Source organism: Manis pentadactyla, chromosome 11 (assembly GCF_030020395.1).
Source record: "Manis pentadactyla isolate mManPen7 chromosome 11, mManPen7.hap1, whole genome shotgun sequence".
NCBI classification, from domain to species: Eukaryota; Metazoa; Chordata; class Mammalia; order Pholidota; family Manidae; genus Manis; species Manis pentadactyla.
The window spans coordinates 26,449,758-26,465,277 of NC_080029.1; the positions used below are offsets into that span (position 1 = coordinate 26,449,758).

Sequence of the window (15,520 nt, forward strand, 5' to 3'; positions counted from 1 at the left end):
TCCACAATTAAAAAAAATCCCTTGAAAGAAAGAGATGCTTTCCACTTTGCCTCTAACCTGGAGTCAGGCTCTAATCATAGGGAGTGAAAGCCATTCTTATTTAAACTGACTTGTGTTTTTTGTAAAGAAAAACTCCTTTTTGTTTGTTTTCAGTTCCCCAGTTTTACTTGTACTCATTTGTAATGTGTATATTTAGTTTGGAACAATTTTATCACAGTGTAGGTTCATTTACCCACCACTACAGACAAGATACTAAGCAACTCCATCACCAAAAGGATCCCTGTCTTGCCTTTTATAACCACACACCTCTTACCTACCCCCAGGTCCCTTTAACTTAGTCTCCATTTTAAAATTTTATCATTTCAAAAAGGTTATAGAAATAGAATCACACATCATGTAACGTTTGGTATAGCTTTTTAAGAAAGAGATAGATGCATTCAATATCAATATTTTCTAACTATAGAAAATCAAGTGAAAAGTCTGTCTTCACTAACATGTATTGTCTTTCCCTTCCCGTGTCTTCTATTCATGCTAGTATCCTAATACTGTTATCATCAGAAAGTCTCAAGATGATTTTAAGTTTCTCAACAGATAATGGTTCGCTACAGTGATTTCTGAGCATGGCCTCACATTACAATCACTTAGGCAGCTTTTAGGATGTACCAATACTTTAGTCTGGGGATGGGGCCATGGCTTAAATGTGGTTTATAAGATCCCCGGGTGCCACTAGTATGCACCAGGGTTAAAACTACAGTCATACTATCAGTTAGTGGGTAAGATACTATTTCCCAGGGCAGAGTGGGTAGATGGGGAAATGAGTGGAGAGGAAAGACTGGCAAAATTAACCTAAAAGAAATGACTGGAGATTAGCTTGACAGTAATTCTGACACTACTACAATGATCTTTGCAAGAGAGAAAACGTCAATTCAGACGGAAGATGTTAGGACTTCCAACAAACACAATTGCATTTTTTCAGTGCATGTTTTTGTGTGTCTACCATGTCCTAGGTTCTTGATAATGACAAAGATGAACATAAAGTACCTACTCCTAAAAGCCAACTTGTAACATAGTCTAGTAAACAATAGCAATTATAATACAAAATAGGCATCTACATCAGACTGAGGGAGATAAGAAGGCTGGGAGAACCTCCCCCTAGTCGGGGTAAGAGGATGAAGGACATAGCTAGAACAAGAATTTAGGGATGGACTGAAGGCCATTCCAAGGGACAGTATGTAAGGATAAAGAGGGATGAAGGAGCACATAGATATGGTCTAACTGGCCATGGGTTGGTATGGAAAAGTAGAGATTAGGCTAAAAAGGTAGACAAGGGTAGGCACAAGGGCCTTTCTTTGCTAAACAGGGGAATTCATGTTTTTTAATCAGAGTTTTTAAAACAAAGTACAAGGAGGAACTGTTATTGGGGCCTGAAGAAAGAATTAACTTGCACCAACTTGGATGAAAAAAAATTAATCCTTTAACTGATATTTAGCATTTCCTTCCTATACATATAGTAGTATTAGCGTGATTTTGCTACCAAAAGAAAACACTTCTTTTCTCATATTACTTTAGGAGTGTTACAAGAATCTCAAAATACTACCAATACTTATCATACTTTGAAATTACAAGAGTTATTAGATCTACAGTTAGGTCTTGCTATTCAATGTGTTAATAAAGAAGCACATATATTATTACATCTCAATTATTTTTATTGTTATGCTCCTCCCAAGAGAATGCTTCCTAATTTTGGTGGAGGTTCCCAGATTGCCTACTCTGTCTTTCTTTTCCCTCAGGGGAAGCTCAAGTATGGAAAGATCAAGCTCAAGCATAAAGTCCAAGTCAGTTTAGAAAGAGACTAATACAACCTGGGAGGAAATTCGTGCAAACTACCTATCTTAAGCAAACAGTCCATTGCTTATAAACCATGATGGGACAATCAAAGACTTCACCAAATATCTAAGGAAATATAATAACATAAACTAGGAACAATGAGATGAACAAACAGAACTAATCAAAGAGAATTAAATATGGCAAAACTCAGAAAGGTACGTTAAGCAAACTAATTTAGAGAGATGTGAAACAACATTCATGATATTGTGCTTTTTAAGAAAAACATTTCATCTTCATTTTCACTTCTGGCACAGAGCTCCTAAAACCCTTGGAATTTCTTAGGTGATGAGAGTAGTAAAAGTGTCTTTTGCAACACCCCTGGATCACCTAAGGATGGGGGCTGATCACCAAAAGAACCAAGCATATGACTGGAGGACTAGAACTTCCCCATACCCCTAACCTCCACAGAGGGGAGAGGGGCTGCAGATGGAACTAAATCACCGATGGTCAATGATTTATTCAATCAAGCCTGTGTAATGAAGACTCCATAAAAACCCACAAGGATGGGTTTGGAGAGTTCTGGTCTCGTAAGCACGTGGCGATTTGGGGAGAATGGTACACTTGGAGAAGGCATGGAAGCTGGGTATCCCTTTCGCACATACCCTGCCTTATGCATCTCTTCCATCTGGCTGGTCCTGTGTTATAGCCTTTCATAATAAACTGACGCGCTAGTATGTAAAATGTTTCTCTGAGTTCTGTGAGCTGCTCTAGCAAATTAAGCCAACCCAACAATGTGTCACAGGAACCTCTGATTTATAGCCAGTTGGTCAGAAGTACAGGTAGTAGGGTGGACTCATGACTGGTGTCTGAACTGGAGTCCACGGAGGCAGGGAGGGTAGTCTTGTAGGAGAAAACCCTTAACTGTGGAATCTGATGCTACTCTCCCAGTAGACAGTGTCAGAACTGAGTTGAATTCTCAGACACTAGCAGGGTACTGAAGTGTGGGGAAACCCTCTTGTCCCACATTGGAATTGGTACCAGAATCATTTTAATATTATATCAATAAACTATGAAAATTAGTCAGAAATCAAAAACAGTTCTTGGATACTAAAATCATACTTGCCAAAATAAAAAAAAAGTAAACTGAACAACCCCCTCCTGTACTGGTCCTAAATGAAATAGATAAGGCTAAAGGTCACTTTAAAGTTTTAGAAGACAAAGTTCAAGAAATCTCCTAGAATTTAAAGCTAAGAGACAAGATCAAAAGTTTGAAAAAAAGTAAAGAAATATGAAGGATATAGCAAAAGATCCAAAATTCACCTGACAGAACTTTTACAAGGAGAGGAAGGAGAGGATGAGGGGAGTATTTGCCACAACTGGAAGGCTTAAATCTTCAGACCAAATCAACTCACCCACTGCAAAACCAAAATAATGAAAACAACATACCAGAACACATCTTGGTAAAATACCTTAACTCTAAAGATAAAGGAGCCTTGCAAAACTTTCTAGGGGGTAGGGAAAGGAGAGAAAAAAACAGGTTATATATAGATGAGCTTCTACGTCTTTTTAGTAAATCTGAAGATCTTTCCTTAGAAGCTATGCCATGTATTATTTAGTCAATGGTAATAACCACAAATATTCAGAGAGAAACTAAAAGTCTCATATTATTTCCTGATAATAGATCATGATATTCCAAGAAATGGTTGAAATCTGCATCTCCATTTTAAGAATCCTGCAGAAAAGTACACATACCTTGAAAATGATACAGATTTCTCTAAGTAACCTTATTTTGAGAGTCAATTACTGAACTGTGCTATAATGCAATTATGTCTCAGGGACAAGAAAAGTATGTGGCACTAAGCCGTCCCTGATAGCTGTGCTAGCTGAATTTCAATGTCTGTTTTCCATCATTTCCTGCTATTTTCCCTTGTATTGAGGTTATCAGTTGTCATTTCTTATAACTTTCAGTGTATTTATTTTGTGAATTACCTCCCCTTCACCTCTTCTAATCTGATCATTCTAATCTCTGTAGTCTAGAAAAACAGATGATCATGTCTGTTAAAATTGGGTCTAAAGTAAAAAGGGCCTTCCTTTAAGAAGAATAAAGTTTTGGGCATTTGTTAAAATTGCTTAAAGATAGTTATGGTTTAACTTATGGCCTCTGGATATATTACAAAATGCTGAAAATTTATGAAATCTGGAAAAATGAGGTATTATATTCTGTTTTCAGCAAGGCCCTTTCTAGCAGAGATTTTACTTAAGACTTTTATAAAGCCTCTTCCTTCTTTTGCATGTACTGTCTCCTAGTCATGTGATCTAGAGTACTACTGAATTTATAGGATTAGCAAATCCCCACCTGTCCTGGAAGAGATGTGTTGCCAACATATAGTTCATGGAGGTCTTGTGTTCAAGATAGGACCTGAAAGACAAAAAAAGAAGCTGGTTATTTCTTAAGATTAGTTGATGGGGAAAATATAAAAATAAAACTATGAATCAAGGACAAAAGAGACAGGTTACTTATGTACTGTTTCTAAAAAAAGGACACTTTTCTAAAGTGGCAAAAGAGGAACAGTTGTTCAAGTTAAAAATATAAAATACTACAGTAGTAGCAAACACAGTAAGATGAAAAGAGTATTACAGAGGACTTAACTGAGAAAATAAAAAGAAAGAAAAGGCAGGGTTTCTTGGATTAGTAACAGGTGATATACTAAATTCAGAAGAAAACCCTCGGAGGTAAAAACAAAACCACCACCAAAATTTATATATAGCTAGGAAAGAGAGCTCAAATGAAGCTGGGAATAGGAGATGCATAAAGGGCATGGAGATGGAGTCAGATGATTGTTTGAATCATGTTATTTCCTGAGAGCTTTCAGAGGCTCCTGGAAGCCTCCTATCTCTTTCAAGCTTTCAAAAGTTGGATAATCTACACGACCAATTCGTTTGCACTTTCTCCACCATGTTGGTTTTCCAACATGAATCCTGCAGTGCCTCCAGACCAGCCTCCTTTTAATCCTCTCATAGCATACCTCCCACGGATCCTTTTGCCTCTGTCTGGATACCTTCTCCTCACACCCTCTCTACTTATCCATAAACTATCCGTCAAGAAGCAGCCCAAGTCCACCCTGCTGTGTGTAGACTTTCCTGATACGACTGCTCTAAGTCTACAGAGTTGCCCTTATCTGAACTAGCCTGGCCTTTACTGTACACCTCAGAAACCTGCATACACGTTTCACAGAGTAAAATTTTTCTCCTCAGAAAGCAGCATGATGCAGCAGGGAAAAAAGCAGAATCTGGAGTCAAAATACCTGAATCAAGTCCCACTGTGTGCTAATAGTCAAGGCACATTATTTTACTGAGACTTACTTTCCTTATTATTAAAATAGGAATAATAACAATGTGTATAAAGTACATTACAATTACAAAGAACTATACAAATATGAGCTGTTTTTATTAGATGTATAAATACTTGCTCCATTAATTATATTGTTAACTCTCAAACAGCAGGGATCCCATCTAACATTTGTTTTAGACTCCAACGCATCAACCATAGAGCTAGACACTTAGTTGATACTCAGTAAGTATATACTACTAAAAAGGCATATTTGTCAGTAGATAAACACATCTTCCTCACTGCACATGAAGGCAGCTCAATTAGTTTAATATTCTTGGCCTCTCTCTGCCTCCTTTCCCAGAGGCTGGAGGAGAGGTGAAGTGACTTAGTGGACTGGTAATTCAGGAAGAATAAACAGAACATGCTTCAAGGAGTTATCTTCTTTCTCCCAGGAGATAATCTCCCCTTAGAAAGTACATATCCTCTGCTGCTCCTACAGGGGTCAGGTGCTCCCTACATATAACTCAGTCTCACCTTGCCTATGAATGGGCATGTAAAGCTATCCAATTCTGAATTCAGCAGGAAGTATATTTGCTTGTAGAGAGATATAATCAAGTCTCACAACCAAGACTATAGTAAGGAAGGTGGTATTTTGGCCTCCATTGATCTTTGTTTTATTTCTCAACTGGTTCAGAACCAAACCAGTGGAGGAAGGTATCATTAATGGACTTGCCAAGAGACCACAACATTATCTGTAACTGGTTCCGTAGAAAAAAGGCACTCAGATTAAGGTCTGTCTCTTGAAGTGTTCAAGGGTGGAAGGTTTCACTTTCTCTAATTAAAATATATGTTTTCTAGGAATTACAAATATTCAAATTCTTCAAACACATATCAAACATACACTTTTATCTAATTTTGAAGTTAAACCCAAGCAATAACTTGTTCGATTCATAGGTCTTTATAAGATACAACTAAATAGACATAGATTATTATGCAGATAAAAGGAAGATTTCTCTATAAACAGTTGGGTGTTTAAAACAAACAAACAAACAAAAACCTAGCTCTTTTTTTTATTCTTCTAAGTTCTGGCTCTACAGTTAGAACTACTAATACCCTTACTAGAGCAAAAACCAGAGGAAGAAAAATGTGTTACCTATGAACAAGTACAGAAATTCCCAACCTTACTAGTAATCAGAGATATGCAAATCAAGACCAAAAGATATCATTTTGCACTTACTAGATTAACAAAAATTAGAAAGTATGACAGTAACACATATTGGAGAAGACATAGATCAATAGGATTTCTTACGCATTGCTGTCAGGGATGTAATTTACACAGTCACTTTGGAAAACTATCTTTTCTTTTAAGCATTATGTTTTAAGGTTGAATATTCACATGTCTTATAGCCCAATAATTCTACTCCTAGATATGAACACAGGAGACAGATACAAGACTTTCATAGCTTAAACAGCACAAGATAAGAAAGAAGTCAAATACCATCAACAGGAGAATGGAGGAACACCTATCTACTCAAGCACAGAGTGACAGTACACAAGGCTGGGCAAAGAGCTACTATTGTTGTAAATAACAACTGAGGAGAAAGTGTAAGCTGAATGTTTTCTAGAATTCACACAGCTGAGAACTGATTAAGTTCCCACCAGCAAGACTAGAGAAATCTCATTGAATGTGGGGGTCATTTAACAGACACACCAAAAACAGTCTTCAGTAGTGGAACTATCCTAGACCTAAAGAAACAGCTGTTCTAAACAAACCACAAAGATGCTTTTAAATTAGCCTGAGAAAGATCTAGCTGATCTACAAGTAACTGAGCAACCAAAAATACCTACAACAAAGTTTAAAGAGGGTAATAAAATCCAAAATTGAACAATACAACCTTATAATGTCTAGCATCCAGTTAAAAAAATAAATGACTATACATGTGAAGAAACAGGAAAAAGGTAACCCATAAACAGAGGAAAATCATTCAATAGAAACAGACTCAGAAATGACAGTGAAAAAAAGAGCAAGAAAGATTTTTATTTAAAACAGCTACTAGGAATATTATAATGTATGCAGAAGGAGCTAAAGGAAATTATGAAAGTAATAAATAAAGAAAATGATAAAAGGAGAAACAGATGAGAATTCTAAAGATGAAAAATAAAAATATCTGAAATAAACATTTCATTGGATGGAATTAACAGAAGATTTGACACTGCAGATAAAAAGATGAATGAATTAAGAAACAAGAGAAACAGATAACCATCCAAAAATGAAGAAAGAAAGAGTTCAAAAACTGAACAAAGCCAGACTTAGAGTATAACATCAACGAACTTAGCATGAAGCCAGAGTGCCAAAGGAGAAAGGAAAGGGAAAAAAAACTGAAGAAATAACAGTCAAAAGTTTTCCAAATTTGATGGAAACTGTAAGACCACAAGCCAAGATGCTCAACAAATCCCAAGAAGAAAAACATGAAGAAAATTTCACCAAGGCACATATCATAAACTGTTGAAAAGTAGTCATAAAGAAATAATCTTAAAAGCAGGTTGAGAAGAAGATGCATTATGCACTGAAGAACACAGATAAGAATTACTGTATTCTTCTCATCAGAAAAATGCAAGTAATGGAACAGTATTTTGAAAATGCTGGGAAAAAAAGCTGTCAACCTAGAAGTCTACAACCAGTAAAAAAAAAAATCTTTCAAATATGAAAGTGAAAGAAAGACTTTTTCACACAAACAACAGCTGAGAGAATTCACTATACCATGACAAATCCTAAAATAAGTTCTTCAGATAGAAGAAAATGATACCATATAGAAGCCTGGATCAACACAAAAGAAGGAAGAGCACTGGAAATGGCAGTACATGTATAAATATGAGACTGTTTCTCACAATTAAATTCCCCTAAACTGCTCAAAGCAAAAATAACAACATACTCTGGGAGTTATAGCTTATAGAGAAGTAAAGTGTATGACAATAACAGCACAAAAGACAGGAGGGGAAAATGGAAGCAGGCTGGTTGAAAAATTCCTAAATTATACACAAAAGAGTATAATATTATTTTAAGATATACGGTGATAAGTAAAAGATGCATACTGTCACTCTAGAGCAACCACACTAAAGAAAAAAACAAACAAACATGCAGGAAAAGTTGACTTATCAAAGAAAGCAGGAGAAAATTAAAAGGGGAGCAAAGAACACATTGGACACATAGAAAACAAATAACGACATAGTATATTTTAAACCCAACCATATCACTGTGCTGTACATTAGATTCCTAGAACTTACTTATAACTGAAAGTTTGTATCCCATATAAGAATGAGATCATACAATATTTGTCTTTGTTTGTCTAGCTGATTTCACTTAGCATTATCCCTACAGGTTCACCCATGTTGCCACAAATGGCAGGGTTTCCTTCTTTTATAGAAATCCACTTTAAATACAGATAGACTGAAAGAATGGAAAAAGATATGCCATGCAGCCTGAGGATTAGGATTCAAGATGGCAGCATGAGAGGTGAGACAGAGAAATCCTCCCAAAACCACATATAATACGAATATATAGTTAATACAACTAATCCTAAAAGAGCAACAGGAAAGAAGGCTGCACCAGACTGCATACACCTAGAGAACAGAGCAGACCTCAAAAGGGGTAACATACCAAAGCCTTGATCGGGCAGGACCCAAGCCCTTCCCCCACCCCAGCGCACAGGCGGGAGGAAAAGAAACAGAGTCGGGAGGGGGTGGAAGCCTAGGACTACTGAACACCGAGCCCTGAAGATCTGCTATGGAAGGACAAACCTACATTGCCTGGTGTGCTGGAGATTAGTGGGGTTGGAAAGCTAAGAAAGGAAGAATACTTGGAGAGACTGAGATTCCAGCTGTTTGTGAAGAACGAGGATCCACATCCGGCTGCTCTGGGACAAAGGAAAGGCTGGCAGCCTGAGAGGCTTCCTAGCAGTGGGAGGGCGGCTGAAGGGGCGGGGTTTGCACAGCTTGCTGTGTGGGACAAGGGATAGGTGGACAAAGTTGGCTGGGCGTGCTCTGCCCAGCAGGTTGGGAACCTTCAGGAGCCTCAAGTGCTCCATTCCCCTGGCTGGCTACTCACCTCCAAGGCCCCCCACTGTGATACGCAGCCTGCTGCGCCTTCCTCCTGGCCCACTGGTACTGGCTCCCAAACCAGCAGTCCCTGCCCTAGCGTCAGGCCAGCAAGAGGGAGGCCCTGCGGCAGCTGTAGATGCAAAGGACAGAGGCTTCACCTGTGTGCTCGGCCCACTGGTTCTGACAGTGGAGACAGGCACTGCAGCCGGGAATCAAGAAACAGCTCTTTCCTCTGGCTAGGCACCAGCGCCACTCTCCCGCGACCCCGAACATCACTCCAGGGGTTAAGCAGCTCAAGAGACTAGAGCTTCTGGGCACTAGGGGGCGCCACATACACACATGAAATGTCAAAGGAACCTGGTTAAAACAAAAATATCACAAACACCAGAAAAAGGGCCAAATGAAACTGAACTCACCAATCTTTCTGAAAAAGAATTCAAAATAAAAATCATAAACATGTTCATGGAGGTACAGAAAAATGTTAAAGAATTCAGGGACGAAATGAGGATGTAGATTCAATCATTAAGAAATTCCATATCTGAAATGAAACACACAAAGGAGGTATTTAAAAGCAGATTAGATGTAGTAGAGAGACAGTAAATGGAACAGAAATTAGAGAAAAGGAATACAAAGAAGCTGAGGCACAGAGAGAAAAAAGGATCTCTAAAAATGAAAGAATATTGAGAGAACTGTGTGAACAATCTAAATGGAACAAAATCCATGTTATAGGGGTACCAGAAGAAGAAGAGAGAAAAAGGGATAGAAAGTGTATTTGAGGAGGTAATTGCTGAAAAATTCCCAAATCTGAGGAAGGAGATAGTCTCTCAGGCCATGGAGGTGCACAGATCTCCTAACATGAGGGACCAAGGAGGACAACACCAAGACATATAATAATTAAAATGGCAAAGATGAATGATAAGGACAGACTTTTAAAAGCAGTTAGAGAGAGAAAAAAGATTGCATGGAAAGGAAAACTCATCAGGCTATCAATAGACTTCTCAACAGAAACCTTACAGGCCAGAAGGGAGTGGCATGACATATTTAATGCAATGAAGCAGAGGGGCCCTGAACAAAGGATACTCTACCCAACAAGATTATCCTTAAATTTGAAGGAGGGATTAAACAATTTTCAGATAAGCAAAAGCTGAGAGAATTTACCTCCCACAAACCACCCCTACAGTGCGTTTTGGAGGGACTGCTATAAATGGAAGTATTCCTAAGGCTAAACAGCTGCCACCAGGGGAAATAAAACCACAGCAAAGAAAGCAGAAGAACAATTAATATTAAGCAGATGCAAAATCAAATCAACTACACCCAAAGTCAATCAAGGGATAGAAAAAGACTACAGAATATGATACTTAATATATAAAGAATGGAAGAGGCAGAAAAAGGAGGCAAAAAAAAAAAAAGAACCTTTAGGTTGTGTTTGTAATAGCATACTAAGTGAGTTAAGTTGGACTGTTAGACAGTAACGGAATTACCCTTGAACCTTTGGTAACAACAAATCTAAAGCCTGCAATGGCAGTAAGTACATACCTATCAATAATCACCCTAATGTAAATAGTCTGAATGCACCAATCAAAAGACATGGAGTCACTGAATGGATAAAAAAACAAGACCTGTCTTTATGCTGCCTACAAGAGACTCACCTCAAACCCAAAGACATACATAGACTGAAAGTGAAGGGATGGAAAAAGATTTTTCACACAAACAATAGGGAGTAAAAAGGCAGAAGTTGCAGTACTTGTATCATACAAAATAGACTTCAAAAAAAAGAAAGTAACAAGAGACAAAGAAGGACATTATATAATGATAAAGAGGTTAGTCCAACAAAAGGATATAACCATTATAAATATCTATGCACCCAACACAGGATCACCTACATATATGAAACAAATACTAACAGAATTAAAGGGGTAAATAGAATGCAATGCATTGAGTTTAGGAGACTTCAACATACTACTCACTCCAAAGGCTAGATCAACCAAACAGAAAATAAGTAAGGAGACAGAGGCACTGAACAATGTATTAGAACAGATGGACCTAATGGACATCTACAGAACACTCCATCCAAAAGCAACAGGATATGCATTCTTCTCAAGTGTACATGGAATATTTTCAAGAATAGATCATATATTAGGCCACAAAAAGAGCCTCAGTATATTCAAAAAGATTGAAATTGTACCAACCAGCTTCTCAGATCACAAAGGTATAAAATTAGAGATAAATTACAAAGAAAACAAAAAAGCCCATAAGTACATGGAGGCTTAATAACATGCTCCTAAATAAACAATGGATCAATGACCAAATAAAAACAGAGATCAAGCAATATGTGGAGACAAATGACAATACTAATTCAACACTGAGATAAATTACAAAGAAAACAAAAAGTACATAAGTACACGGAGGCTTAATAACATGCCCCTAAATAAACAATGGATCAATGACCAAATAAAAACAGATATCAAGCAATATGTGGAGACAAATGACAATAATAATTCAACACCGCAAAATCTGTGGGACACAGCAAAGGCCATGCTAAGAGGGAAGTATATTGCAATACAGGCCTACCTCAGGAAAGAAGAACAATCCCAAATGAACAGTCTAAACTCACAATTAACAAACTAGAAAAAGAACAACAAATGAGGCCCTAAGTCAGTAGAAGGAGGGACATAATAAAGATTAGAGCAGAAATAAATAAAATCGAGAAGAAAAAAACAATAGAAAGAATCAATGAAAGCAGGAGATGGTTCTTTGAGAAAATAAACAAAATAGATAAACCCCTAGCCAGACTTATCAAGAAAAAAAAGAGAGTCCACACACTTAAACAGAATCAGAAATGAGAAAGGAAAAATCACTATGGACAACACAGAAATATGAAGAATTATGAGAGAATCCTATGAAAAATTATATGGTAACAAACTGGATAACCTAGAAGAAATGGACAACTTTCTAGAAAAATATAACCTTCCAAGGCTGAACCAGGAAGAAACAGAAAATCTGAATCAACCAATTACCAGCAAAGAAATTGAACTGGTAATCAAAAAACTACCTAAGAACAAAATTCCTGGTCCAGATGGTTTCCCTGCAGAATTTTAACAAACATTTGCTGAACAGCTAAAGTTTTCCAAAAAGTAGAAGAGGAGGAAATACTGCCAAACTTATTCTATGAGGCCAGGATCACTCTAATACCAGAGCCAGGCAAAGACACCACAAAAAAAGAAAATTACAGTCCAATATCCCTGATGAACACAGATGCAAAAATACTCAACAAAATATTAGTAAACCGAATTCAAAAATACATCAAAAAGATCATCCATCATGATCAAGTAGGAATTATTCCAAGGATGCAAGGATGGTACAACATTCAAAAATCCATCAACATCATCCACCACATCAACAAAAAGAAGGACAAAAGCCACATGATCATCTCCATAAATGCTGAAAAAGCATTCGGAAAAATTCAATATCCATTAATAAAAACTCTCAACAAAATGGGTATACAGGGCAAGTACCTCAACATAATAAAGGCCATATATGACAAACCCATAGCCAGCATAATACTTAACAGCAAGAAGCTGAAAGCTTTTCCTTTAAGATTGAGAACAAGACAAGGATGTCCACTCTCCCATTTTTATTCCACATAGTTCTGGAGGTCCTAGCCACAGCAATCAGACAACACAAAGAAATAAAAGGCATTCGGATTGGGAAGGAAGAAGTTAAACTGTCCATGTCTGCAGATGGCATGGTATTGTAAATAAAAATCCCTAAAGAATCCACTCCAAAACTACTAGATGTAATATCTGAATTCAGCAAAGTAGAAGGATACAAAATTAATACACAGAAATCTGTGGCATTCCTATACACTAACAATGAACTATCAGAGAGAGAAATCAGGAAAACAACTCCATTCACAATTGCATCAAAAAGAATAAAATACCTAGGAATAAACCTAACCAAGGAAGTGAAAGACTTATACTCTGAAAACTATAAAACACTCATGAGAGAAATTAAAGAAGATATCAATAAATGGAAACACATCCCATTCTCATGGATAGGAAGAATTAATATTGTCAAAATGGCCATCCTGTCTAAAGCAATCTATAGACTCAATGCAATCCCTATCAAAATACAAATAGCATTCTTCAACGAACTAGAAAAAATTGTTCTAAAATTCATATGGAACCATAAAAGACCTCAAATAGCCAAAGCAATCCTGAGAAGGAAGAATAAAGCTGGGGGGATTGTGCTCCCAACTTCAAGCTCTTCTACGAAGCCACAGTATTCAAGACAATTTGGTACTGGCACAAGAACAGACCCATAGACCAGTGGAACAGACTGGAGAGCTGTGATATAAACTCACCCACATACAGTCAATTAGTATATGATAAAGGAGCCATGGACATACAATGGGGAAATGACAGCTTCTTCAACAGCTGGTGTTGGCAAAACTTGACAGCTACATGCAAGAGAATGAAACTGTTTAACCCCACACACAAAAGTAAAATCGATATGGATTAAAGACTTGAATGTAAGTCATGAAACCATAAAACTCTTAGAAGACAACATAGGCAAACATCTCCTGAATATAAGCATGAGCAACTTCTTCCTAAATGCATCTCCTCGAGCAAGGGAAACAAAAGCAAAACTGATCTCATGGGACTATATCAAACAAAAAAGTTTCTGTATGGCAAAGGACACCATCAACAGAACAAAAAGGCATCCTACAGTATGGGAGAATATATTTGTAAATGACATATCTGACAAAGGGTTAACATCCAAAATATATAAAGAACTTACACACCTCAACACCCAAAAAGCAAATAACCTGATTAACAAATAGGCAGAGGATATAAAGAGACAGTTCTCCAAAGAAGAAATTCAGATGGCCAACAGACACATGAAAAGATGCTTCACATCACTAATCATCAGGGAAATGCAAGTTAAAACCACAATGAGATATCACCTCACACCAGTAAGGAAGGCCAGCATCGAAACAACTAAGAACAACAAATGCTGGCGAGGATGCGGAGAAAGGGGAACCCTCCTACACTGCTGGTGGGAATGTAAGCTAGTTCAACCATTGTGGAAAGCTCTATGGAGGTTCCTCAGAAAACTAAAAACAGAAGTACCACTTGACCCGGGAATCCTACTCCTTGGAATTTACCCAAAGAATACAACTTATCAGACTCAAAAAGACATGTGCACCCCCATGTTTATCGCAGCACTTTTTACAATAGCCAAGATATGGAAGCAACCTAAGTGTCCATCAGTAGATGAATGGATAAAGAAGATGTGGTACATATACACAATGGGATACTATTCGGCCATAAGAAAGAAACAACTCCTACCATTTGCAACAACATGGATGGAGCTGGAGGACATTATGCTCAGTGAAATAAGCCAGGCAGAGAAAGACAAATGCCAAATGATTTCCCTCATTTGTGGAGTATAACAATGAAGCAAAACTGAAGGAACAAAATAGCAGCAGACTCAGAGACTCCAAGAATGAACTAGTGGTTACCAAAGGGGAGGGGTGTGGAAGGGAGGGAGAAGGGGATTGAGGGGTATTATGTTTAGTACACATGGTGTGTGGGATCACAGGGAGAACAGTGTAGCACAGAGAAAGCACATAGTGGATCTGTGGCATCTTGCTGCACTGATGGACAATGAGTGCATTGGGGTATGGGTGGGGACTTGATAATATGGGTAAATGTAGTAACCACATTGTTTTTTCATGTGAAACCTTCATAAGAGTATATATCAATCATACCTTAATAAAAAATTTAAAAGAAAAGACGTATGCTCCCCTATGTTTATTGCAGCACTATTTACAATAGCCAAGATATGGAAGCAACCTCAGTGTCCATCAGTAGATGAATGTATAAAGAAGATTGGTACATATACACAATGGAATACTATTCAGCCATAAGAAAGAAACAAATCCTACCATTTGCAACAACATGGATGGAGCTAGAGGGTATTATGCTCAGGGAAATAAGACAAGTGGAGAAATACAAATGCCAAATGATTTCCCTCATTTGTGGGGTATAACAACAAAGCAAAAATGAAGGAACAAAATAGCAGCAGACTCACAGACTCCAAGAAGGGACTAGGGGTTACCAAAGGGGAGGGGCGGGGGAGGTGGTGGGGAGGAGTGGGGGAAGGGGTTTGTGGGGCATCATGATTGGTGCACATGGTGGGTGTGGGGTCACGGGTAAGACAGTGTAGCTCAGAGAAGACAAATAGGGACTCTGTGGCATC

At 37.7% G+C, this 15,520-nt stretch overlaps 1 protein-coding gene across 18 annotated transcripts in view; it reads right to left on the minus strand.

Annotated features, from left to right (window-relative positions):
- TTLL5 (tubulin tyrosine ligase like 5) overlaps window positions 1–15,520 on the minus strand; it is a 277,550-nt gene that overhangs the window by 175,614 nt on the left and 86,416 nt on the right. For all 18 annotated transcript variants that reach the window (XR_008992440.1, XM_036913100.2, XM_036913097.2 and 15 more), the window contains one exon: window positions 4,184–4,246. Coding sequence is in view for 17 of the 18 variants with exons in the window: in XM_036913100.2 (XP_036768995.2) it covers window positions 4,184–4,246 (63 nt within the window). In the remaining variant the exon portion in view is untranslated. The remainder of the gene's footprint in view (window positions 1–4,183; window positions 4,247–15,520) is intronic.